Source organism: Gossypium arboreum, chromosome 6 (assembly GCF_025698485.1).
Source record: "Gossypium arboreum isolate Shixiya-1 chromosome 6, ASM2569848v2, whole genome shotgun sequence".
Lineage (NCBI taxonomy): Eukaryota > Viridiplantae > Streptophyta > Magnoliopsida > Malvales > Malvaceae > Gossypium > Gossypium arboreum.
The window spans coordinates 66,936,793-66,963,112 of NC_069075.1; the positions used below are offsets into that span (position 1 = coordinate 66,936,793).

Consider the following 26,320-nt stretch of genomic DNA (forward strand, 5'->3'; position numbering starts at 1 on the left):
ATGGCTGTATCAAGATAGGGGCCTCAGTCAAAACTTTCTTAAGCTTCTCAAAACTCTCTTCTTACTTATCAGTCTAGTCAAACAGCACCCCTTTTCGCAACAACTTAGTCAGAGGTGCAGCAATCAACGAAAACCACTCAACAAAACATCTATAATACCCTGCCAAACCCAAAAAACTTCGAATATCAAATACCGTCTTAGGCGGCTTCCAGTCTAGAACAGCTTCAATTTTCTCAGGATAAACCCTAATCCCCTCAGCATATACCACATAGCCCAAAAATGTTACCTCTCGTAATCAAAATTCACACTTGCTGAATTTAGCGTACAGTTTTTTCTCCTCTAGAATTTGCAGAACCACTCGAAGTTGTGCATCATGCTCATCTTCAGTTCTCGAATACACCAGAATGTCATCTATAAAAACCACTATGAACTGATCCAGATATGGCTAGAACTCTCTGTTCATCAGATCCATAAAAGCCATCGGTGCATTCGTCAGTCCAAATAGCATTACTAGAAACTTGTAATGACCATAACGAGTCCTAAACACTGTCTTGTAAACATCAACCTCTTTGACTCTCAGTTGATGGTACCTCAATCGGAGGTCAATTTTAGAGAAGACCGAAGCTCCTGGAAACTGGTCGAATAGATCATCAATTCTCAGTAGGGGTAACTATTCTTAATAGTCAATTTATTTAGTTGCCGATAGTTTATGCACATACGCATGGATCCATCCTTCTTTTTTACAAATAAAATTGGTGCTCCCTATGGAGGCACACTAGGTCGGATGAACCCTCGATCCAGTAGCTCATGATTCTGAGCCTTAAGCTCCACTAGCTCCTTCAATGCCATTCTATAAGGGGCGATGGACACCAAAACTGTACTAGGCAAAAACTCAATCCCAAACTCAACTTCACGGTTTAGAGGTATCTATGTAGCTTATCAGGGAAAACATCCGGAAAGTCTTTAACTATTATGATATCCTTAATAGAGGAAACCTCAGAATCAGAAACACCGATGTAAGCTAGATACGCCTCACAACCCTTAGAAACCAACTTCTCGACCCTTAGCGTAGAAATCACGTTTGACAAATAGTTCTACGCTCCCCAATTACTACTACCTCATCACCCTCCACAGTTTTTAGTACCACCAGTTTAGTAGCACAATCCAAATTCACTTGATGTTTAACTAGCTAGTCCATACCCAATATTAAGTCGAATTCTCCAAAAGGGAGTTCCATTAAATCCGCCAGAAAGATAGTCCCTTGAACCTCCAAAAGTACATCTTTAAACAGTTTATTCACTCTCACTGATTGCCTTAATAGACTTAACACAGTAACTTCTTTCAACCATTATACCCAAAGTCTCAAATACAGTGCATGCTATATGGGAATGCGTAGACCCAACATCAATCAATGCAGTATAATGTACATTATGGATAAAGAACGTACCTGTGATAACATCTGGGGCATCTCTATACTCTTGGTAACGTGCAGCATAAACCAGTACTGGCTGCATCGCCTCAATATGACCAGCACCTCTTTCCGGTACTTTACGACCACGACCCATACCATTTCCACCTCTGGCCTGACCATGGCCTTTCGGTGGTTGCTGAACACCTTTCAATGGATGAACAGTACCCATACCAGTAGCTTGCATCTAATCAGGCCTCCGTGGACAATCTTTGATACAGTGCTCCAGAGATCTGCACCTCAAACATGCCCCAATCATTTTCCAACAGTCGCCCTGATGGCGTCTCACACAATCAACACAAGGTTGCGATCCAGAAGTAGCAACAGGGGGCCCAACTCTGATCGGCCATCAACTCTGGCCTTTTTCTTAAGCCTCAGAAATAAACTTGAGGGCTCTGAATCCCTCTTGTTCCCACCCCTTTCTTTCTCACGGTTCTAGCGCTCAGCGCGCTTTACATTCTCGACGATCTTCAATCTCGCCTCCTCTGTGGAGTTATCAAAACCCGTAGACTATCTCTGAGGCTGTCCTCGAAATGAACACAACACTCATATTCAATTGCCACTATCCTACGCACATAACGGCTTAATCGTAAGAATTCAGCCTCATATTCAGCCACTAATTTATCCCCTTGAGTCAAATTCAAAAACTCTCTCCTCCGGGCATCTACATAGCTAGTGCCCACATACATTCCCTGGAAGGTAGTCTTGAAAAATTCTCAGGTCAACCGGTCGGGCTGAGTACCCTCTTTAACTGTAAGCCACCACTCCTTGGCTTCATCTCGCAGCAGTGACACTGTACCTTTTAGTTTCTGCTCAGGGGTGCAGTTCGTCCATGATCCTCTCTGTGGCCTTAATCTAATATTCAGCCACATTAGGGGCAACTTCAGCGATACCCCTAAAAATCTCAGCCCTATTGGACCGGAGTCGTTTTGTAACTGACCCACGGCCTACAGTACTAGTATCGGGCCCAGCGACCCTATTCAAAATTCTTAGCATAGCTTGGGACAGTGTGTAGTACCCGGTCGCATGATCATGAGACCCAGTCTCAGTCATAGGTGAAGTCGGTGCCTCTCTAGCTTCCACATTAGGCATATGATTAGATGCGGAATGTAATATCCTGAATTAGGGCTTAATCGGAATAGTGGTTTCGTGACCACAAATTCGAGATAGAAATAATTATTTTATAATTATTTTGATGATTATGATATGATTTCATGATTGTGTGAAAATTTCGTGATGAAATTCTATGCCTAAAGTGCTTAAATTGAAAGTAGGGACTAAATCGAATAAGTTGCAAAATTTGCATTCTAGAAGTTTTTAGTATGAAATTGCATTGAAATATTAATTAGGAGGTCTTAAATAGCAATTTTACCAATTTTAAGTTCATGGAAAAAATTAGGACATGGAAGGAATTTTGAAAGTTTAGTAAGGAGGGGCATTTTGGTCATTTTGATATTAAATGAAATAAAATGGGAAAAATAACACAAAATTGGTCATCATCCTCCTTAGTTTCTGCCAAATTCTCCCTCTCTCCATAGCTAGGGTTTCTTCAACTTTCAAGCTCCATAGTAAGTGATTCCAACCCCCGTTTTTAATGTTCTTTACGTTTTTGGAATCCCGGAAGCTCGATTAAGCTTATGCTAGCAATAATTTAACCTAGGGTTTATATTTGGAAAAATACCCATAGGTGAAATTTGTGTATTTTGATGTTTTATGATAGAATATGGGGTTTTAAATTATGTTAGACAACTTGTGCTACTCGATTTTGAGTGAAAACGAGTAAAAGGGCTTTATCGGCAAAAATACCTAATAGTCACAAGTATATGTTAGAGTGAGAATTTGATGTTGCCATAGAAGGGAAAAGTGATCAGCATGTTATAAAACATAAGAATAAGGAATAAAGTTTAATTCCCGAGCCTAGGGGCAAAAGTGTAATTATGCAAAAGTTTAGGGGCAAAAGTGTAATTTTTTCAAAGTTCGTATTAAATGCTGTTTTGATGAATGTATGTATTAAGTAAGATTAATTTGGTATTATAGATCAAGAGAAACGAGATTCAAGTCGCGATCGAGGAAAAGAAAAGATTGTGGACTAAATAATGTAGCATAATTGTTATTTTTAAGTTATTGATGTTAATTATATGATATGTTGATTTTTAATCGTGAAATATTATGCTTTGTGGTTAATGTTGAGTAATATGCAAATTATGTTTACTACTTGATAAATATGAATTGCTACCGAGTATCGGTTCCGATATTCCATGGAAGACGACAAATGTGAGATCGAGGGAAAAACCCCGTTTGAACCTTAGGAATAGATTAGGATACAAGTGACATGTCACTAGGATGGTTGAGCATCTGAACTCGTTGAGTTGAGTCCGAGTTCACTTATGGATGCGAATGTCTGAACTCGTTGAGTTGAGTCCGAGTTCGTGAGATGTAACTAGGCATCCGAACTCGTTGAGTTGAGTCCGAGTTCACTTATGGATGCGAACGCCCGAGCTCGTTGAGTTGAGTCTGAGTTCACTTAGGGGCGGGTTACATGATTTCTTGATTACATATGAGGCACTTATGTGCAAATTATCTGTGTATCCGAGTTGTATTCCGATGTGTTCAACGGGTGAAATTTCTAGTAAAATGAAAGAACACTTAAGATGCAAGCGACGTTTTGGTAAGTGTTGTGAAATGGAAACTTTGGACAGGTATGTTCTTAACCCTCGGGTTGATAATAGATACAACAACGATAAGGTGGTAAGATGATGAATGATGTTTAGAAATATGATATATGTTTTGGTGATACCATGCTAAAGTTGTTTGGTATATTTGTATTGTTATATTACTTGTTATTTACATATGAACTTACTAAGCGTTTATGCTTACTCCCTTCTCTTTACTTACTGTAGTTTTGAACAATCCAGCTCGGGAATCGGGACGGGTCAAAGGTTCGATCACACTATCCAAAGGACTTTCATCTGGGTAAATGGCTTGTAAAACTTAAGTATGGCATGTATAGCAATATACTTATTTTGTGTAAATAATTTTATGATATGGCCATGTTTGGTTGAGAAAATGTTTGATATTGATAAGTCATGGTGATGGCTAATTTAGATCATGTTTGATATCATGGAAGTTTAATAGGTTATCTAGTTCATAAAAATTCATGGAAAGATGAAACTTGCCTTAAAATAGAATATTGTTGCAGTAATGACATGAATTTGAAAAATCACTAAAAATAGTATAAATGTAAATAAATAATGAGTAAGTTATGAAATTGAAGCTTAATGAGTTTATTTTCATGTGGATTGAACAAAACAGGATATAAATTATATTTTATGAGATATTTAAACTTTTGTAAAACAGGGCCAGAGTGATTTCTGGATCCCCTGTTCTGACTTTAGAAATTCATAATAAATTTTACAAAAATAATTAGAAGTTTTTGTTTATATTTACAGATTCCTTATTGAGTCTAGTTTTAAGAGAAACAAACCTCATAGTCATTGAAATTCTTTATAGAGAGATATCTGATTCGTAATACACAGAGGTCAGAGCAGTCGAACCCTGAAACAGGGGAGACTTTAACTAATAAACTGTACTAATTGGCCCAACCAAAAATTCTAGAAAAAAAATAGTAAATAGATATTTTAGTATATATTTAGGGAAAATTTATAGATCTTGATTTCAAGTTTCGTAACTCGAGATATGATTTTTCTTGTAACTGTGACACGGGTAGTTAGAAAGCTAAGAATGTAGAAACAAATGATTTGCAATTCTTAATTTGATAAATTATGTTCGGTAACTCCTCAAGCTCGACTCCAGCGACGGTTTCGGGCGTGGGGGTGTTACACCGAAGACCCAGCCCAAGCACCTTCAAGGCCTCCACCGCGGCCTCTTGTACCCCTTCCACTAGTACCTCTGGTGCTCATTATCGAATTACGCTTTATCTGTTTTAACAGTTTTATGCATCAGTTTTACAGTTCCAGTGTTTATTAACGGATATTTTATGGAAAATATTATCGATATCTGTTTTAACAGTTTTATGCATCAGTTTTACAGTTCCAGTGTTTATTAACGGATATTTTATGGAAAATATTATCGATAACTCAAAGTTTTTTTTTCGCAGATCGCAGTCTTACTACAGTTTTAGGTTACCCTAAACAGAGTATTTCAGTGCAGTCTATTGCCTACAGTATTCTCAGTATTCCAATTTAAACAAGTAGTAGTTTCAGAGAACTTATAGGATCGGCACTGGTGACTCGAAGTGCCATACATTCAGTAAAATATTTCCAAAATTTTCAAATATTTCAAAGTTCTTTTTTGAAATTTCAAGTTTAAAAGAAACCCAAATCCACAGCTGAGTTTTGTAACCTAGCTCTGATATCACTAAATGTAAACACCCCAAACTCGGCCTAGATGTTATGACCGAATCTGTAATGTCACATTGAAGTGCTTTTCGATTATCATAATTTCATTGAAAAGTCGTTTTATATAAAAACCTCTTTGTGAACTTAACGTAAGTTTAGGATATCTTGTTCATTGTTAAAACTCAAGTTGTTTTAGCAAAATGTTAAACATATTAGATTGTCATTACGTTTTTAAAAAAATAATGTTTGCTGCGGAAGCTTTTTAAAATATGTTGCGTAAACGTGGTGTTTGAAAAGTATTTATCTTTTTCAAAATCCGTGGCCTACTACTAGAAGATATGAATCAAGTAAATAAATCCCAAATTAAAATAAAAACATAGAGAGGCCTTATTAAAAAACAAACACCCAAATAAAATTACTTATAAATTAAAAGTTAAAAATGAAAGCAAATGCAGTTGTGTGGCCACCATCGAGTCCCTTGCAGCACCAATTTACCTAAGGATTACCTGGGAAGAAAAGTAGAAGGGTGAGTTTATGAAAACTCAATGTGTAATCCCTTATTAAACAAACAGTCAATCATACAATAGGCAAATACAATCTGGGCCTAAGCCCGTTTAAGTAACAGTCCAATATTAGTTAGGACTTTAGCACATTACAGTATCGGTATCAGTGTGGGCCTTAGCCCATCCATCTCAGTAACAGTAACAGATATGCAATCAGAAAACCTACCCATCCATCCTCTACACTCCACTCCGTGCAACCCTACACTCCATGTGGGGATAAAATCAACCCACCCATCCCTACACTCCAAATTATAGCACCTGTTGCGGCACTAAACAGTATTTGCAGCAGAGCTTCCAGTACAGTACACTTCCTCTAAATATAATAAACTCATCCCCATACAATATGTCATGTCATAATATCATACATGTATGTAAAAATGTCATGCTCGATTACAGTCATACATATCATAGGGGCATATCAGTCATTTTACCTCATAGGGGTATAATAGTCATTTCATCAAATTGGGGTCTAGGTATACTTACCGACCCAACTGTAGGTTTACAGTCGTCTCGAGTGACCCGTGTAACCTTAACAGTCAAATAGTGAAAATGGGCCTATGGCGCACTAAGCCCAAAAATGGCCTTGGCCATGTGAACTACACAGCCTAGTCCCATAATCTCTACACGTCCGTATGGTTTGGCTGTATAGGCCCACGAGCTCGTGGGGCCCACATGGCCCATTCTGGCCCAACGTGGCCCAAAGTGGCCTAAGCCCATGAAATCGCTCATGGCAGCCTCTACGATCAAATGCCCATGTTTATCCATTCAAACTACCACACAAATGAGCGCAAGCTCGTGTAGTGTCGACGGTCACCTATTTTGGCTTTTTTCGATTTACGATAATGGCAGTGTGGTTACACACCTGTTTGCGAAAATACGCGTCTAGTTTAAGAGTACCCCAAACCTTGATCGAACGATTAAGACTCCTTACACTTCAATCGTTGCCAAAGATTGATTACAGGCTCTTATATATAATCAAAATCGCAAAATTGATTTTAGGGAAGGGAAGCAATCGACCTTCTATCTCCAAAAAGAATACCCACACAACAGAGGCAAGGGTAGCACCAACACGTCTCGATTTTTCAAAGAAGAACTGCAAAAATCGAAACAAATGGAAAAAGAGCTAGACAGAAATCGGCTCAAGTACCCAAATGAGAAGAGAGAGAAGAGGGTGTAATCGATCAAAGGGAAAGTTGATTGAGAGAAAGGGAGAAGAAAGGAAGAATCGATCAAAACCAAAACTAAAACCCGGACAAGTTTGAGAGAGAGGAAAGGAGGGTGTTCGGCCAAACAAAAAAAAAAGAATAAGGGGAAGAATAATTGTTAAGAGTGTAGAGAGAACAGAGGAGGTCAGTCTGTAAGGCACTGTTGAAGAGCAAAACCCATACGAAAAGTTCCCAAATGGTTACAAGTAGTATTCGGCTACCAAACAAGACAACAAACCGAAGAAAGAAAAGGAACAAAAGGAGCAATAGCTACCGAAATGGAGCGCAAAAACCACACAATTTTGGCACTAAGAGCCTATGACCGAATTGGCATAATAGAGTTCCCATATTCGGTAAACTACTTCCACACATTTCAACCTCCCTTAATTCTCTCCTAAAATCCCTCCCCAAATCACTCCCACCGATCACTATCCAAATCCCTCCATAATCCTCTTAAATTTTGGCTACACAACTCCCTCATCCCCCAAACACTCCAACCGCCTACTAGCTTCAGAATTCCACTGATATTCAATCTCTTACACAGCACAGCAGCAAAATAAAACACCCACAACGTGTACGAAGATTCGAACTTCAGGCCTTTAGGAACAATCTACTCGCCCCTTATCCCCTAGATCAGTAGGCCTTTCGTGACATGCTTTCCCTACAATTATTTAAAAACCTACTGTCTAGAACCAAGGGTTTTATTCAATTAAAAGAATAATTTATGCTAAAGCCAAGGTTTGAACCCAGGATTTCTCACACTTCTCAGGACACTTAACCACTAAAGCCAGCAAGCATTTATGCAACACAACATACAAATTAATCACTTAAGATTTGGGGCGTTACATGTTTAAAATACGTAGGTAAAAGCTTTGATAAGAAGTTTAATGTCTGAAGTTGGGAGCTTTGCATCACCCTTCATTAGAGGTTGTTGTGTATGTATAATTTTTGTTTTAGTATGGAAATTTTGGCATGTATATAAAGGTTTAGTTTTGAATAATATTTGTAAAAGTAATTTGTAACTCGAATTCTTTTCGATTTTCTTAAAGTAGTTTCACTCCACCATTCATCCAAGTGCACATATACCATATATTTTGAATTTAAATGAGCTTAGAAATTGATTGGTAATGTTTCGAAACCCATTGAGATTATATAGCCATGTTTTATGAAGGTATGAAATTAAAAATGGTTATAGTACTGCCTAAGCGGCAACTTGGGCCACCTAGGTGTCATCATAACGAAATTAATACTAACTACATTACCAACTGAGAAGTAGCTCGAGCCACCTGAGCAGCTCTAGAGCGAAAAAAGAAAACAACTAACAACTCTAGTTCTGCCTAGGCAAGAGCTTTGGGCGGTGGTTGAACATACATTTGCTCTTTTTGTTTTACTTAATTTCTTATAAAATTCTTTAAGGATTTGAGTAACCTTTAACAAATTAAGTAACTTTCTTATATTTGAATAGAATTTAAATATTTTTTATAGTTTTATAAACATGTTTTCAAGTTTAAAATTTCTGGAATAAATCAAATGTATTTGCTATCTTAATGCTCCGATAGTACCTTCCATTCATCTCGAACATCGAGATAAGTAAGTGATGTTACACAGTTCACATAAAAATACATCCAAAATTAATGTCTAAACTTTCTAAACTCTTTCATAATGAACTCAAATTTCATGCTTAGGGAATTAGAAAAACATAATTCATACATTGTTGAAGCTTTTTTTTCTCTAATTTTCATTTTCTCACATTAAAATCCACCAAACATAGGCTGACAATGATAGAAGTTATGGTGAAATCCATGCAATAAAGTTGATTTCCAAGTGATTTCAACAAAATTCAAAATTGAGTGTAGAGATCTTTTCAAAATATTAAGGAAAATGCATGGAAATAAAGATGAAGGGAGAGAACCTCCATGAAACAAAGCCTGGTTGACAGCAGCATAAAAGAAAGGTTGATGGGAGTTCTTTTCATCCTTTTCCCATTTAAAATATCATTTGTGTCAAAAGTCCAAGTTCACATTTAAGTCCAAAAATTTATAACATGATTCAAGATCTAATTGTACAAGTTTATTTCATATATCAAATTTCTCATTTAAATAATATTTTCATCACAACATTTTCGTGAAAAGACTAAAATACACTTATAAAATTAAATTATTATTATTTTGCCTTTTATGCTTCTAAGCACAATTCTTTACATCAAATAGTTATTAATCAACTCTAACTTTCATAATTCTTATTTAATGCTTAATAAACATCCTTGGTTAAAGAAAACTACACCTTTATCCTTTTCTTGGCAAAATAAAAAAATCTAAAATTTAATATTTGTATTTTAAAATCTTTTCAATTGGATCCTTAAAATGTTTTTATCACACCAATACATATTTCAATTTATTCTTATGTCAATTAAATCACTAGTAATTTGTATTACTAATTTTTGGTCAAAATGTACTTTAATCCTTTAACTTTTCAAATTATACGATTTAAGCTCTCTCTTTTTCATATTTTCCTTTCTAAATTTCTTTCCACTAATTCTCTTATCCAACATCATTTTATCTCATACGACTTTTTCTCCTGATTTGTTCTCCAGATTTTCTTATAAATTCACTTATCCAATATTAACGTAGTGTTACGTGTCAAATTGACAGTTTCATGGTGTTACGGGGTATTTTCTTTTTAAAATTCAAGATGATGTCTTGCAGTGGTGGCTTTATATCACTTCTATAGTAGTAAAACAATAAGAATTTAAGGAAATTCTAAGGATAGTCAACTAAAAGCTAATTTTAAGAAAATTTTAGTCAACACAAAGAAAAACTTAAAAAATCTATTCTGATTTCTAATGGGTCACATGCCATCATTAAATAAAATGTTTAAAGGCTTAACCTATTGTAGTTGGGCCTTGATCCAACTGGACTTGTAAAATGTAGTTAGGCTTGTGTTCTAGATTCAACCCAATTTTCCTTCTTCATTCCTCTCATGCAGTTACTCAACTTATTGAGATAAGCTATTGAACAAAGCCTTCAATTCAATCCTTAAATTGCTTGGATATTGATCTTGTAATTGGCTCACTTGAAAACTCAAACCCTTCATGTTGTCCAAGCTTACGGTGCATACATCAAATTATTAGTTAGGAAAAATTTGGTGAAATCAGTGAACTTATGGGAAATTCTAACATTTTTTTATTTGCCCAAAACAAAAGCAACATACTAGGATGCCTTGCCTTTTCCCCAGTTGGAGATAATTAGTATTCAGGAATAGCTAAAGTTGTGGAAGCTTCCACTAAACTAGGATAGTGCAAGAGGACAGAAGATTGTTACTGAAAGGAGAGGAGTGGTGGAATGTAGAATGGGAGAATGACTATCACAAGATGCTGGTTTAGTTTGAGCAAAATTTTCGATAAATATTTTGAGCTAGCAAATAAATAATCATTTTTATTTGTGGGTCAAGGCTAATGCTATCCATTTTGATTACCATATTTCTCAATATTAAGCAAAAACTTTTGTTTGCAACGTGAAGAACAAATTGGTAGTTTAAGTATCAAAGTTTGTATCAGGACGTTAACCAACAATTTGGAACCAGGGTCCAATTAGGAAATATGTGCATGCAATCATTTTTGGTGCTCAATTTAGATAACCAACGAAGAAAAAAGGGAAAGGAAAAAAAAATGTTTGACCAACTAACATTTCATTTAATACAAAAGAAAAGGTATAGCATTAGCAATTAGCATATGATGCCCAAGTTGTTTTGTCACCAAAATATGAAGAGTAATGTAGACAATGAGAATCCAAAACTAATTCTCGAGAAAACAATGGAAATTTTTTAGCAACGTAGATCCGCTGTTAAAAACTATTCCGTATAAGATTTCATACAAAAAGAATGCCTAAAAAAATATAATTTGAACTATAATTTGAACTCACAAAAGCAGTCAGACAACGCAGACCCTCGTCCCTTGATGAAATCATCTTTGTGAGCCTTCCATAATGCTTCCATCAACAGCTTCCCTTCCAACCCTCTAGATGTAAATTCAGCAAAAGCTCTTCGGCTTAAGAAAAGAGTTTTATACAGTCCTTCAAAAGCTCGCATCGCGGCTACCATCTTATCCATGTTTCCAAAGTATGTAGCCATGTAAGAATCACTGTTTATTGATACGTAATAATCCAAGGCAGCTTTTGTGTTCCCATGCATTGTTTCGAAATCCTCACCACTAAGAAGAGCAGATTTGGTAACTACATTGCTATAAATAGATGTTAAACCCTCAATCTCCATTAGTCCATCCCCAGCGGCAAGATAAATGTTTGTGTTCTTTGGTATTGATAGTGCTTGAAGTATAAAGGCAGTCTCATTTGGTGTAAGGGGGCATTTTCCCCTATTTCTCCAAATCCGGGCTGCTTCTCCAGTCCATGGCTTTCTATCATCTCCACGTGCAGCTTCAAGGGCTTTCATCGAGGTAGGTGAAAGGCCTGAGTACTGACATTGGCTATAAGCTACCATGTCTGGTTCAAACCGAAGGTGAAGGGAAAGGAAAGGTTTTGGTATAGCTTCCAGAAGCTTGTTAGCTTTCTTCTCCAATGATTCAGTCAGCTTTAATGCTCTGTAACAGGCTTGACAAAGTGCAGCTTTTGCATACTTTGGGTACCTACAAGATATCTTAACAAAAATGTAAATATATTCATCTACACCATAGTTCTACGTAATCAAAGTCTTGAGAAATTCTGAGACAGAAAAAAGTAATACCTATCCCTTCTTTGGCTCATTGCTGGTGTGATAGAGACGTAATGATATTTCAATAAGGATGGAAGAACACTTTCAATGTAATCAAATTGACCTTTCCGTTTACTGCAATCTATTCTATGGGGTTCTTTTGATGATATCTCTGGTGGCAATTCTTTAACAACATTGACAAAACCATTCATCTGTGTTATGAAGTAATCGGCATCGAATACATCTGAAAAGCCACTGCTATGAAAAGAAAGAATCGTAACTAATAAAATGGCAACATAAACATATTTGGATATCATTAGACATTGTAACATTGGATTATAGTAAGCAGTTTAGCTACACCCATCTGATAATAAATTATGTATAATACTAAACAAAAGAAGCTGTTACAATCACTAGAACTATGACTGAAATAACTATGACTTAATTTCAAGCACTTAATAAAAAAGGGCAGATGAGATATATCCTCATGATTTAAACATAGGTAGTGTTAACAGTAACACATTTGAATATGTAAAAGTTCAGCTCTAATTTTAACTAAGTTAGAGTTCAGGTATTTTGTTTAGCAATTTGTTGCTGAAGCAGTTACACACTAACACTGTAGTGTAAGCTTTTGGTGATCAATGATTTCCAGAACTAGAAAATGTTCTCTCTTTCTCAAACTTTCTATCTTCTTTCTCTATTAATCCTTTGAATCTTGAAGAGAATTTCAACTTTCTAACAGGTAGGGAAGTGTTGGCAACCTTGACAAAGAAACAATAGAACTCATCTCTCTTTCTCAAACTTTCTATCTTCTTTCTCTATTAATCCTTTGAATCTTAAGAGAATTTCAACTTTCTAACAGGTAGGGAAGTGTTGGCAACCTTGACAAAGAAACAATAGAACTCTAGAAGCACATAATATTTACATAAAGAATTTATGATTGGACAGTTAGATATAGGTTCATTTTCCTGAAAAAGAAAATTCGGTTTCTTGAACGAGAACATTTGTCCACTCCAGCTTCAATAATAAAGCTTTAATTAAATTCTTCCCCATTTCAGTAGTTCAGCAGTTCAGGAACTCAAAGTCAAGCAACATGTGAGCCACTACTAAGTTCATCTCTTGGCAACTAACAACAAATTCTCAAAAGAGAATAATACAAGCAATTTATCAAACCTAACCACAAACATAAATTTGACAAAGGAAAAGCAAATTATGGATGATAACAACATAGAACAGAGCCAGCATAAGCGTCTGGAGGATGGGAAGACATGGCTAGTAACACTAATCCCCATGACTACCATTATATTACAGTCAATCAGATGCTGTGTAGGTTCTCATTTTGCTCTTCTTTTTTTTCCTGTGTAATCTTAACTTCAATAAGAAAATTACAATTAGTAGAATTATATCATAGGGTATTCACTACAAGCACTATAAAGTTTAACAATACCTAGATCTCTACTGCCTTAACATGTGTGAAACTCTTCAAAGTAATTTAGAAATTACAGGATCCCTCAAATTTCACTTTATTTGCCAAAAAAGAAAAAAAATTAAAAATTATTTAAAATATGTATAAGAAAAAAAAGGCATAATTATGGAAGATTAAACAGTTTAAATTTAGTTAGACAAAATTACTTAAAAAGATATCTTGAAGAGAACAAAAGTGTAGACAGTTGTAAATGTGAAAAGTGATAGTTTATTTTGAACAATAGTAATTTTTAGTGAGTTTTGTCTTAAAAATAGTTAAAAGTATTTAATTATCATTTTACGTTTTATGATTAGTGGGTGGTTTTTAAAATGCGATTTGTATTTTAACTGTTAGTGACGTTTTAAATTTTGTTATTTATCTTTTTTTAATTAACTAAATTATGTATACTTTTACTTTTTTTTTTAATTTTTAAGTAGGGGTGTTTTAATAAAATTTTCAATTGAATTGGTGACTGATTAACTTGTGACAACAACTAAATCAAAAACTTTATTATTAGTAGCAATGCCAAGAAAAACCTACCCTTGAGTTATCACGAGTAGCATATATGAATTCCAAGAGGCACAATTTACCTTGATTCATTCCAATATGCAGCCACCTCAAACTTCGGCAACACCAAAGTAGCATTTAGTAAACGTGCAATACCAACGCCGTCACAGAACTGCCCTCGCCAAGAAAAATATCTGATGTTTAGTCCAAATTAATTTATATTAGAAATTATTTAAAAATTTAAAAATAGCTATACGCTCACATCTCTTCTCATCTGATTGAGGCCACCATAGCAATCGACACGGATAAAACCATTACTCTTGGCTGGTAGAGCTGCAGGAATTCAACAACAAAAAAAAAACCAATGCAAATGTCTGCAATGATAGCCATTTAAGAACAAAAAAGATTGACTCAGAATGTCAAAATCTAAACAGAAGGCCTTTAACCTAATCCAAACCCCACTTCCCACCCTTCTAAAACTTTAATTCCCTAACTATACCCCTTTCCATGTACACCTATCAAATCTACATCAAACAAATCAATAAACTTCAAAAACTTTAATAATAATAAAAACGAAATACAATGTTTCCCCAGTTTTTACATGAAAAACTTTTAAAAAGCCCGTTTCCAAATACCAAAATTCAGTCCTCTTCTTCCTCCCTGGAAGCTAAGACATGTATTAAAAAAGGCAACAAAGCTAATAATGCATGAATAATAAAAGCCAAACAATAGACGGGTATAGAAAATACTAACGAGTTAAGTGAGATTGAAGCCACCACTTGCATGGTCTCCATTCCACAATTCTCTGGACACTCCATATATCCGATTTGGCACTGAAATTTTCCCCAAATCAACGAAGATTTATCTTAAATTAATGACATACAGTGAAAATGGGATCCGTAGAGAGAGACTGGATTAGTAACCTGGTAGAGTCCGAAGACTTTGAAGGCGCAACTGGCGGCGAAGGATAGATCAGAACGACGGCCAAGAATAACGAAAGTGTCGAGATGATAACAAACAATGGCTTCACCCTCATTTCATGCAAAACTAAAAAAGGGAAAAGGAATTTTTCACTATGACTTTTTTAGATCAGATTCAACTGGATTTGTTCCTTCTTTAAAATGTAATTTCCGACCGGGAAAAAAAAAGGAAAGGAATTATTGGGTTTTGAAAGTTTCAGAAGAAAGTGCATATAAAACCCCTTAAGCGATTGAAGTCATGATTGAAAGGGAAAATTCATGGGTAAACTACCGGTTAATCCCTCTAAAATGGAGTTTATTCCTATTTTGGTCATTTCCTTTTTTTTTAATTTGATCATTACTGTTAAAGAAATTGATCAAATTAATCATTCCATCATCAAATAATATTCAATTGCTGACAGTGCACTAACATAATTTAAGAATTTTTTAATTGAAACAATAAAATAAAAGATGCTGTTAAGTTATTTTATATTCTTTTAATGAAATAAAATAATCTTAAATTCTATCAATTAATGAAAAAAACTCATTTTCAATAGTGTATTAACTAATATATATATATATAGCCATCAATATTATATATAAATATTTGAAGGAAAATAACAAAGTTGACTGACAATATAGGTTTTATCTTGTTGATTGATTTGATTATATGAAGGGAAAAAAAAAAAAAAAAAGCTTTGTCACAGTGGTTTTCTTCTTGTTTAGCACCTAATTATCTACACATCACCTTTATCATCATTATTTAATCCAATTAATAACTAAAGAGATCTGCTAGTCTTGTAATTAAAGACTGATTATTTCTTTATATAATTCATCAACTCTTCTTTTCGCATATAGTTTTTATTTGATTAGTTTTCTACTCACGGGAAATTTTAAAATAAATAAAAACCCCAGAATATTAATTTGGTCGAGAGAATATAGAATATTTTAATAGCACATTTTATTTAATTGTTTCAATGAAAATTTATTAAATTATGTTGAGAATGATCTAAGACGATTTGAGGCGAGATCGATCTAGCCTGAGCTTGAGATAAATTTGATTCAAAGTCTAAAAAAGCCTAACTTTATAACTAAACAACCATAATAAGCATTAATAATTAATATAATTTTATAATATTATTTAAATTATAAATAAATAATAATTCTTTATTTTTTAAAATATATTCAAAAGCATTGCATATGTATATTAAAATTTTGTTAATAGGAAAAATAATTAATAATAATTGTTTATGTTAAATTATAAAGTGAAATAAAATTTTAAAAACATTAATTTAATATAAAATATTTTTAATACTATAATATACATGTATAATAAATTTATAAAATTAATAATTATTAAAACCTATAAAATTTAACTTTAATGATAATATAATAATATATTATATAACTATTACGAAACCGAAATTGATTAATTAACTGACCTTAAAACGATATATTAAATTAGTATATTGGTAATACATAAAATAATATATATAATATATTATAATATATTACATTACTATTACATAAAATAATATTATAATATTTAATTATTTATGCATATATATATATAAACTATTAATATATGATATAATATAGTAGGAGGACAAACTTTCAAAAGTATGAAAAGTATTAGGACTTAGAACATATTTCAACCAAGATAATAATAAACAATAATAGATAATAATTAATAAATAATGCACTACTATTATATATAACTATTATTATATTATAGATTATAATAAAAGATATGGCATTACATGATATTATAATGTTTAATTATTGATGCAAAGATATATATAATGTAACATCCTGATTTTGGGCTTAGTCGGAACAGTGGTTTCAGGACCACAAATCCGACGAGGAAAATTTAATTTTTATTATATTTTTATGGTCTACGATTTTACGAAATGATTTCTTGAAAATTTCGTTCAAAAATTTTGACGTTTGGGCACTCAATTTAGTAAAAAGGACTAAATTGTAAAAAGTGAAAAAGTTGAGTTCTACATGTTAAAGGTATCAAATTGTTATGAAATTTTAAATGGGAGGTCCTTAAATGATAATTAAACCATTATATAACTTTTGGACAAAAATGGCCTTGATTGGGTAAAATTTGAAAGAATAGTAAAAAGGGCATTTTGGTCATTTAGGGGTAAAATGAATTAAAAGACAAATTTTAAACTCCAAATGTGTCCCTTTCTTCTTGCTACAGCAGAATGTACCAAGAGCAGCCATGGTTAGGGTTTGGCCAAGCTTCCAAGCTTAATAGTAAGTGATTCCGAGCTCCGTTTTTAATGTTTTATGTATTTTTGAAATCCCGATAACATGATCTGCTCATTTCTACCATTATTTTGAGCTAGGATTTATGTTTAAAAATTTACCCATGAATGATATGCATGTATTTTGATGCTTAATGGTAGAATATGAAGCTTAAAATTGTGTTAAACAACTTTTGCTAAGCGATTTTACGTAAAAACAAGTAAAACGGTATAATCGGTAAAAATACCTAATGTTCATAAGTACATGTTAGAGGGAGAATTTGATGTTTCCATAGAAGGGGAAAATGATCAGCATGTCATAAAACATAAGAAAATAGGAAGAAGTTTAATTTCCGAACCTTGGGGCAAAAGTAAAAAAATGTAAAAGTTTAGGGGTCAAAATGAAAATTTGTAAAAATATGATTTTAGACCCATATGAATAGTGTGACTATTTAGTAGGCTAAATGTGATATTATAGATCAAGGAAATCGAGATTTGAGCTTAAATCAGGAAAATACAAGGTTATGGACTAGAATAGTAAATTGCCATTTCTGGATCCGAGGTAAGTTTGTATGTAAATAATTTATCGATTATTTTTATTTTATTATATTTTGTTATCATATGAAATGTGGCTGCCTATAGAATGATTATTTGTTGTAAATTGCAAATTGAAAAAGGACTATGAATAAATTGTAACATGTTGGAAAGTGAGGAATTTCCCTGTTGAGCCTTCGGAATAGAAACGATACAAATGATCTATTGTGAGGTCCCATGTGTAGTACTAAGTGCAGGCTACTACGTGTATCAGATAATTGGTCACATGTGTAGTACTAAGTGCAGGCTACTATGCGTACCCGATAACTTCGATCACGTGTGTAGTACTAAGTGCAGGCTACTACGTGTATTAGATGGTTAGGTCACGTGTGTAGTACTAAGTGCAGGCTACTATGCGTACCAGATAACTTTGGCTACAAGTGTGAAAATATGTGCAGACAACTGAGCATCAGTTATTATTTCGAAGAGTTCAATGGAAAAATCGATTAAGTAAAAATATATGTGAACATGATTATATGATGAATAAGTTCAGGTAAATGTTTAAGAAAATTTTGAGCAATATGCTCGATATTTGAGTGAACTTCGATAAGACAAAATGGATTAAGTGAAATTATGTAAGAGTGAATTTTAGTAGTAAAATAGTGTTGGACATCAGTAGTTGTGTGACTTTGAAAATTCACCAAAAACTGTGTAAGTTGAATTAAATTTCAAATAAATTATGGAATTAAAGCTTAATGAGTCTATTTTCATGTAAAAGAAACAGGGGGAGAAAAAGAGTTTTATATTATGTGATATTCTAATTTTTGTGAGATGGTATTAGAATGAATTCGAGATCCCCTATTCTGAGTTGGAAAAATTGTTAAAATTTTGTAGAAAAATAATTATGGGTTATAATTTATATGCTTAGAATATTTGATGTGTCTACTTTTAATAGAAACAAACAGAAACATTATCTGAGACTCGTACTATGAGATAAATAAATTTTAGTGAAGAAAGGTCGAAGCTGCCAAACAGCAAAACAAGGGAGACTTTGAATAATAAACTGTACTTATTGGCTAGACCAAAAATTCTAAAACTTTTTTGGTGGAAATATATATGAGTCTAGTTTCTGGGAAAATTTACGGATCTTAATTTAGAGTTCCGTAACTCTAGATATAAATGATTTAGTGACTGTGACTCAAGAAAGTAGCTTAACCAGAACATGTGTAAATGTACAATTGGGTTAGTTTTACTATGGAAAGCATGTTAGTAAATTGCTTATTATTATTTCATGCGAGCTTACTAAGGGTAAAGCTTACCCCCTCATTTCCATTTCTTTTAGTGTTGTCAGGTTAGCTCAGGGTTGGAGATCGTCGGAGGCAGCATCACATGATCAAGCCAACACTTTGACAGTATAAACACATATGCTAGAATTATCAAGTGAGTGGCATGTATAGGGACCTAGTTTTATAACATGTGTTATTATCATTTGGCCAAATATATTGGTCTTTAGTGAGCTAATGATTCTGACTTATAAATCTAGCTATTTATGTTATGTTTGATATTGGTGATGTGCATATGCTTGTTTGCCATGCATGGTTGGTAATATGTTATGTGTTGTTGTGAATGTTTAAGTCCGTTAACGGCTCGAACCCTGTCCCGACGTTGGATACGGATGAGGGTGTTACATATAAACTATCAATTTATTATATATTATATGAACTATTAATATATATATAGTAAAATAATATTATAATATTTAATTATTTATGCATATATATAAACTATTAATATATGATATAATATAGTAGGAGGCTAACTTTCAAATGTACAAAAACTATAGAATATTATAGCATATTTCTACCAGTATAATAATAAATAATAATATATGATAATAATTACTATATAATGTACTACTATTATATTATAAAATATAATAAAATATATAGTATTACATTATATTATAATGTTTAATCATTGATGCATAGATATAAACTATTAATATATAATAATACTGGACGGGGAATGTGAAATTTATTAAAGTCAATTCAACCAATTTGCCAATTTTCAAGTTTGAAAGATTAGTCGATTTGCGACAATTTTTTTGGTGGGATCCATGCATTTCTTGGTAGAGAAGTCTACAAAGCATTTGAAGAGTTATCTCTTAGCTTTGAAATACATTTTGAATCACTTGATTTCGAATTTAAGAGCTCAAGTTATGATTATTTTACTGAAGACTGTGCAAGCGGAACTTTTGGATGCGATTATTACTGAAAATTATGAGTTATATGACCCAATATAGTATATGTTAGGTTTTATTATTTATTTATTTCAAATTTTAGGATATTTTTAAATATTTAAAATTGTTTAGGATTTTGTGTTTCTTAATCAATAAGAAAGTTTAGTTCTATTAAAACTACTTCTTGTTTAGATTAATTAGAATTTCATTCTACTTGAGAGTTTTATTTAGATATAATTAGCTAGCCTATATAAAGGTCTCTTCATTATTCATTAAAGGCATTAATTCATTCATTAATAAAATGTTCAACTATTGGAGTTAATTTCTTTTTTGCAAGATTGCTTTCTTGTAATTTTTAGAAGTGTTTTTTCTTCTCGATTTTCTTTAAAGAGTTTTGGGAATCCATCCTCCATCCTTCAATTTTCTAATGATTATTTCTTGGAGGATTGATTAAAGCCATTAATTAAATTTGTTGGGGTTTATATATCAAAAGGTTCAGTTGGACAACTATCTTTTATCCATATTCATCGATTTATTTGACCCATCTTCCACCTTTTAATTTTCATTTTCTTTATTTATCTATGTTTTGAATTTTTTTTGTTATTCTTTTAATTTTCTTTTAGTTTTTTTTTTTGGTTTTCTTTGTTTCTAAATTTATTTGCTTCTTCTTTCAAGTCAAATCCAATTCATTTTTTGAGTTGAACAACTTGAATATGATCTTAGTCTACTGCCATCTATCATTTGGTATCAGATTTGGGCATTTTTAAGTTGTTTTCTTATGCTAAACAAACTATTTTCACCAATTTTTTAAACAACTTTTAAAAATTGTTTTTACCCTAAAAAATTTTCGAAAAAACATTTATTTCAGTGGGTTAATGAATTCAATATATCTAAAATTTTGTATAATGGTTCTCAACACTTTGGTACATTGAAAAATATTCCCCCCCCCCCAAAAAAAAAAACAAAAGAAAAAATTGAAAAACCAAGAAAAGATGAAAAAGAGAAAAAAAATGAAAAAGAATTCAAGTTGTTTTCAATTGTTTCGGGTTGAATTTCATGCCAAAATTTCTAGATTTGATATTTATGATATAAATAGGCTCCAGTTTAACTTTCATGATTTTAGCACATTGGGAACATATTGAACAAAAAATTCAAGTTATTTTCCATTGTTTTGGGTTTTTTAGTGGGTAGTTTATTTATTTATTATTCTAATATTAAGTTTTCTTTTATTTTTAGCTTTTCTTATTCTATTACATATTCTAACACATTTTCGCTTCTTGTGTTAATATATACAAAAAGAGTCGCCTCTCTTTTTTTCGTGCAACGTACTTCCTTTAGAGTCGAGTTTTCCTTTGGCTTCTTAGAGTCTTAGGTCAACTTTGTTAGAGAGTGATCCCACATCTTTTTTTTATTAATATTATTGAGTTTGATTACTCTTTAAAAGTTACAAGCCAGAAAATGTTAACCTCTTTTCTTTGTCTCTTAGAGTTATTTATTTTTATTGCAAGTGCATAATAGTGAGGCTTGATTTTACTTGATCAATCTTTTGTTTTAGTATTTTTTACTTTCAAATTCTTAAAATGGTGCACATATATAGTATGGAAGAGGAGAATGATAAACCTTGGGTAAAGTATAAATGTCATATTTGTAAAAAAAACTGCACGAACATGTTATCCCCAATGCCACTCAATCTTCTATTGTTCATGGGATTGTCAAGAACAACATTGGTACAAAAGACATAGTAAGCTTTATGAGCTTAAATGACTTTTGGAGGAGCACAAAAAAAATGTTTGGTGATAAGAAGGACCACCAAGACTCTAAATGCCAAAAAGCAAATGCGAGTATGATTGATCTCTCGCCTATCGTGAAATGTTATTAGTGTGGTTCAAAAAATCATGAGGGTTTCCAATGTCCAATTTACTATCCACCCGGTGATGAAAGTTGTAAAGAAGAACATATGACACTAAGGCTATTAATGAGCCTTTTTTTAGTGCTACCATTGACGATGATGATATGAATAAGCAAGAAAATTTGAGTAATGTCATTTGTGAAGATAGTAAGTGTGATCTTCTACCTACTTTTGAGTCTAGATCTAGCATTACACCTTGTTCCAAAGTTGATGTCAAAGAAGTTGATAGTAATAGTGGGAATTGTGATGATAATGATAGTGCACTTTGTGAACCAAAAAAGTTGATAGTGATAATTGTTTCCTAGAGTCTATGAATTTAGATGAGTTAGACCTTTATTTTCCTTCTAAAGAGTTGCATTCTGATGAATTCAATATTTGAAATTTTGGTGAGAGGTTAAAGGAAAGTGAGGATGATTAGGGCTCAAGGTTTAGAATAGTAAGAATACAAAATATTATTTAAAAGGAAAGTTGGGGTTCGACGAAGTGCAACATATAAACCAATTTATACAAAAACTTAACATGAATGAGAACAAGTTCAACTAAAAACAACAAAATGGAGATCTAAGTTGGCCAAGCCTGCAAACTGGCCCCCTGTAACAGTTTATTTTCAGTGAAATCGGAACAGTGGTTTCAAGACCACTAATCCGAGCTAAAAAGAATTTTTTTTAATATTATTGCATGGTCTGCATTATGATAGGAATGTTATATGAAAATTCTGATAAGAAAGTTTTACCGATTATGTGTTTAATTAGGGAAAGGACGAAATTTTATAAAATGCAGCAGTTGAGTTCTAGTATCTATAAGTATCAAATAGCTATGGAATTTAAAAATTGAGGTCCTTATATGGTAATTAGACCATTAAAGAAAAGTTAGTAGATTTTTTTATGATTCATCCATTGAAAATTAGAAAAAGAAAAGGACTAAATTGGAAATGTAAATAATTAATGGATGATAAATAATTAATAGGAAATAAAATCATTTTATATCATCTTTTTCCCCCAAAAAAATACATGGAAACCCTAGGAAAGAGAAAACAAGTTTTCTTGGCTTAATTGGGTAAGTATCCTTGTCCCGTTTTTAGTAATTTTTATATTTTTAAGATCAAGATAACCTAATCTATCTATTTTAGGAATTAATTTGTAAAGTTATCAAAGTAACAAAGTCTTGCCATGGATGAATATGCTGAAATTTTGAAATTTATGGTAGAAAATGAAAGGTTGTTGCTAAATAAACAACTTTTATAAAGAGAATTTTAATGAAATTGTGATTTAGGGATTAAATTGTAAAGATGTAAAAGTTATGGAAAATTTTTGAATTTTATGAAATACATGTGTTGTAAATGTTATATGAAAATTTCGGTTAGGCTTGGAATAAGGATTAAATTGCATGAATTTCATTTTCCGAGCCTAGGGATGAAATTGGAATTTATGAAAAGTTTAGGGCAAAATGGTTATTTTTCCTATGGTGTAAATTGAATCCAATTGAGTATGAAATGGATTAAATTGATGATTAAATTCATTTATATAGATCCGGATAACTCAAATTCGAAGCTAGATCGAGGGAAATAAAAAATGTCTGATTAGTAAACTTTTAAATACGAACAAGTATTGAGGTAAGTTCGTGTAACCGAATTGTGCTAATTTATATACTTGAATTGAATGTAGTATGTGATTGTATGAATTATACAAATGTTAAAAATAAACAAAATAATCATATGTTCAATCATATCCGGAAAATATTAAGTTCCATTTGAATAATGAAATTCGATGGATATATGTGATTTCCCATATTGCATGTGGTCCTGCATATGTTGTGGACAGAATATAGCTCGGATGAGCATCCTGATAAAAGCCCTCTCGAGTTTCTTGTTATATAGTTCCTGCGAGTATCCTGATCGGTAGTGATTATGTATGTGTTGCACACTACTGCAGCTCTGTGTGAGAGTCCTGTTACATGATTTGATCGGTTGTGATCTAGCATATATTGCGGACACAAATGGAGCTCTACGTGAGCATCCTGATATAGGCTCTTATGAGCTTCCTGCATGGCTCACTTGAACTCCCTGTTACCTTATCTGGTGCTCTTGATAATAACTCTTCGAAGTTACCTAATAAGCTCTATGAGCTCCCTGATTTAAACTCTTATGAGTTTCCTGTTTAGCCCGGATAAGCGTCTTGTTACATGGCTCATTTGAGCATCCTAATATATGGCTCGAGAGTGTGCTCCCTGATTAAGTGCCACAATGGGTACCCCTGATTATGAATTGATAGTTTACAGTTTTGTACACCTTGTGTGTACTACCTAAGTATCCATCGATATTTCAATAATTCAATGGACAAAACTTCTAACATAAGAAATTATGAGATTAAAAGAGTTATGTCCCGAATACTTCTGAAATACCTGAAAGAGTGTAGTATGACTAGCTCATCCATGCTTACTTGATGTACATGTGAATTATGTGACTAACTTGCTTATTTCAGTAGGCAAATTGCCAATATGTTGGAAAGCATATTATTGTATGCTTATTGTAATGAATGTGATTGGTAAGTTTAATTCCTGTTATATGAACTTACTAAGCATTAATTGCTTACTAGGTTTTATTTTCTCTGTTATAGTGCTCGAAAAGCTCATAAAGGTTAGAGACCGGTCGGAGTATCATCACACTATTCACTAGTCTGTTTTGGTATAAAAAGCAATCATATTTTGGTATAATGGCATGTATAGGTTAACTTGGCCAATGTTGGCAAGTATACGGTTGTTTGTAATTTAGCCATTGGAATGACTAATAATGGTTTGTTTTGGTATATTATTACAAGGTTATATATATATCATGATTAACATATATGTATGTGATTGGTTAGATTGAATTAGGATAAAATATAAGTCTTTACTAAAAGGTAAGTTTGATCATATGAATGTATGTGATGCAATTTCATACATGTTATTGGTGTTTGCTTGATTTATATGACTTGAATTGGTTGGAAAATATATGCAAATGTTGTTGTAGGTTGAAAGTTAAATTTGGGTGAGAAATAAGGCTAGGAAATGACCTTATTTTGTCCCCACGAGTGGACACACGGGCGTGTGTCTTGACCGTGTGTGACACACGGCCTGGCACATAGGCATGTGGTTTGTCCGTGTGTCCCCTGCATTTTACAAATTGAGAAACAAAATGCTCAGAATTGGACACAGGGCATGTGTCTCAGCCGTGTGTAACACATGGCCTAGAACACGGGCGTGTGTCTTGGCCGTGTGAACCCTGCATTTAATTTTTGAAAATTAAATTGACCACACGGCCTTACACACGGGTTTATGGCTAGCCGTGTGGCACAAGTTAGAGAGTTAGACAGGTAAGGACATAGGCTGGGACACAGCCATGTGCCTCACATCGAATGCCCACACGGCTTGAGACATGGGCATGTCACTTGGCCGTGTGAGCCACACGGCCTACTCACATGGGCATATGACTCCTGTATATAAAAAATATTTTGAAATTTTATGAAAATTTTTTCTAGTTCCCAATTTAGTCCCGAATTGATTCTAAATTTAAATTTGGCCTCGAGGGTCTATTCAAGGGACAATATGATTAGTTTCAGATATGAATAGTAAATGACATGAATTACATGAAATTATTTTGTAAACTCTGGTAATGCTCCGTAACCATGTTCTAGCAACGGATACGGGTTAGGGGTGTTACATTTATTAGTATCAGAGCTACAATTTAGCCTATTCTTAGACTAACGTAGCAAGTATGAGTTTAGCTATTCATGACATTATATGATTTATGATAGTGTGATATCTCCTGGCTATTATTAAATGTGTTTTTCATATAGTAATGTCATCCAATCAAGCTAGAGCTGAATCTGAGGAGGTTGAGTGCATTGCTCAAGCTTCCGTTCAACGAGCTATATTTAGTAGTAGTAGAAGGCCCGCATCTGAGGGCCGAGGTGAGGAGGCAAAAGAAGCCTTCTTTCAAATGATGAATGAGTGGTTTACTAAATAATTGAGAACAAATCTTGTTGTACAATCCACCCCACCTACTCCTCAACTGGTTCTAGAGATGCCACAGGGTGCTGAACATGTTAGAATTAGTAAGCCTCCAGTAGATAAAATCCGTAAGTATGGAGCAGAGGAATTTAGGGCTACTACTG

General features: G+C 33.2%; 1 protein-coding gene and 1 long non-coding RNA gene across 4 annotated transcripts; one reads left to right on the top strand and one right to left on the bottom strand.

Annotated features, from left to right (window-relative positions):
* Positions 1-11,264: 11,264 nt before the first annotated feature.
* LOC108486676 (O-fucosyltransferase 13) lies at positions 11,265-15,504 on the bottom strand. Of its 3 annotated transcripts, none has more exons than XM_017790849.2 (6): positions 15,194-15,504; positions 15,024-15,103; positions 14,533-14,603; positions 14,354-14,442; positions 12,332-12,553; positions 11,265-12,233 (listed from the first exon to the last, which is right to left on the bottom strand). In XM_017790849.2, exons 1-6 carry the CDS (start codon positions 15,304-15,306, stop codon positions 11,498-11,500), a joined length of 1,311 nt encoding a protein of 436 aa, XP_017646338.1. In that variant the 5' UTR covers positions 15,307-15,504; the 3' UTR covers positions 11,265-11,497. The 3 variants fall into 3 exon arrangements, with proteins under 3 accessions (XP_017646338.1, XP_017646337.1, XP_017646340.1); XM_017790848.2 differs by having other exon boundaries at positions 12,332-12,556; XM_017790851.2 differs by having other exon boundaries at positions 12,332-12,556; positions 14,533-14,644; positions 15,194-15,222.
* A 1,915-nt stretch (positions 15,505-17,419) lies between these two features.
* LOC128294009 (uncharacterized) lies at positions 17,420-19,598 on the top strand. Its single transcript, XR_008284175.1, has 2 exons — positions 17,420-17,497; positions 19,364-19,598. It is a non-coding gene; the product is annotated as an uncharacterized LOC128294009 (long non-coding RNA).
* The last annotated feature ends 6,722 nt before the right edge of the window (positions 19,599-26,320 follow it).

Bases quoted from the DNA above. Each gene is read 5' to 3' on its own strand.
- LOC108486676 (XM_017790848.2), bottom strand. From the start codon at position 15,306: ATGAGGGTGAAGCCATTGTTTGTTATCATCTCGACACTTTCGTTATTC. The intron at 14,604-15,023 runs GTTAGTATTTTC...GAATTCCTGCAG, and splicing joins GCTTCAATCTCACTTAACTC to CTCTACCAGCCAAGAGTAAT. The intron at 14,443-14,532 runs GTGAGCGTATAG...TGGCGAGGGCAG, and splicing joins TCAATCAGATGAGAAGAGAT to TTCTGTGACGGCGTTGGTAT.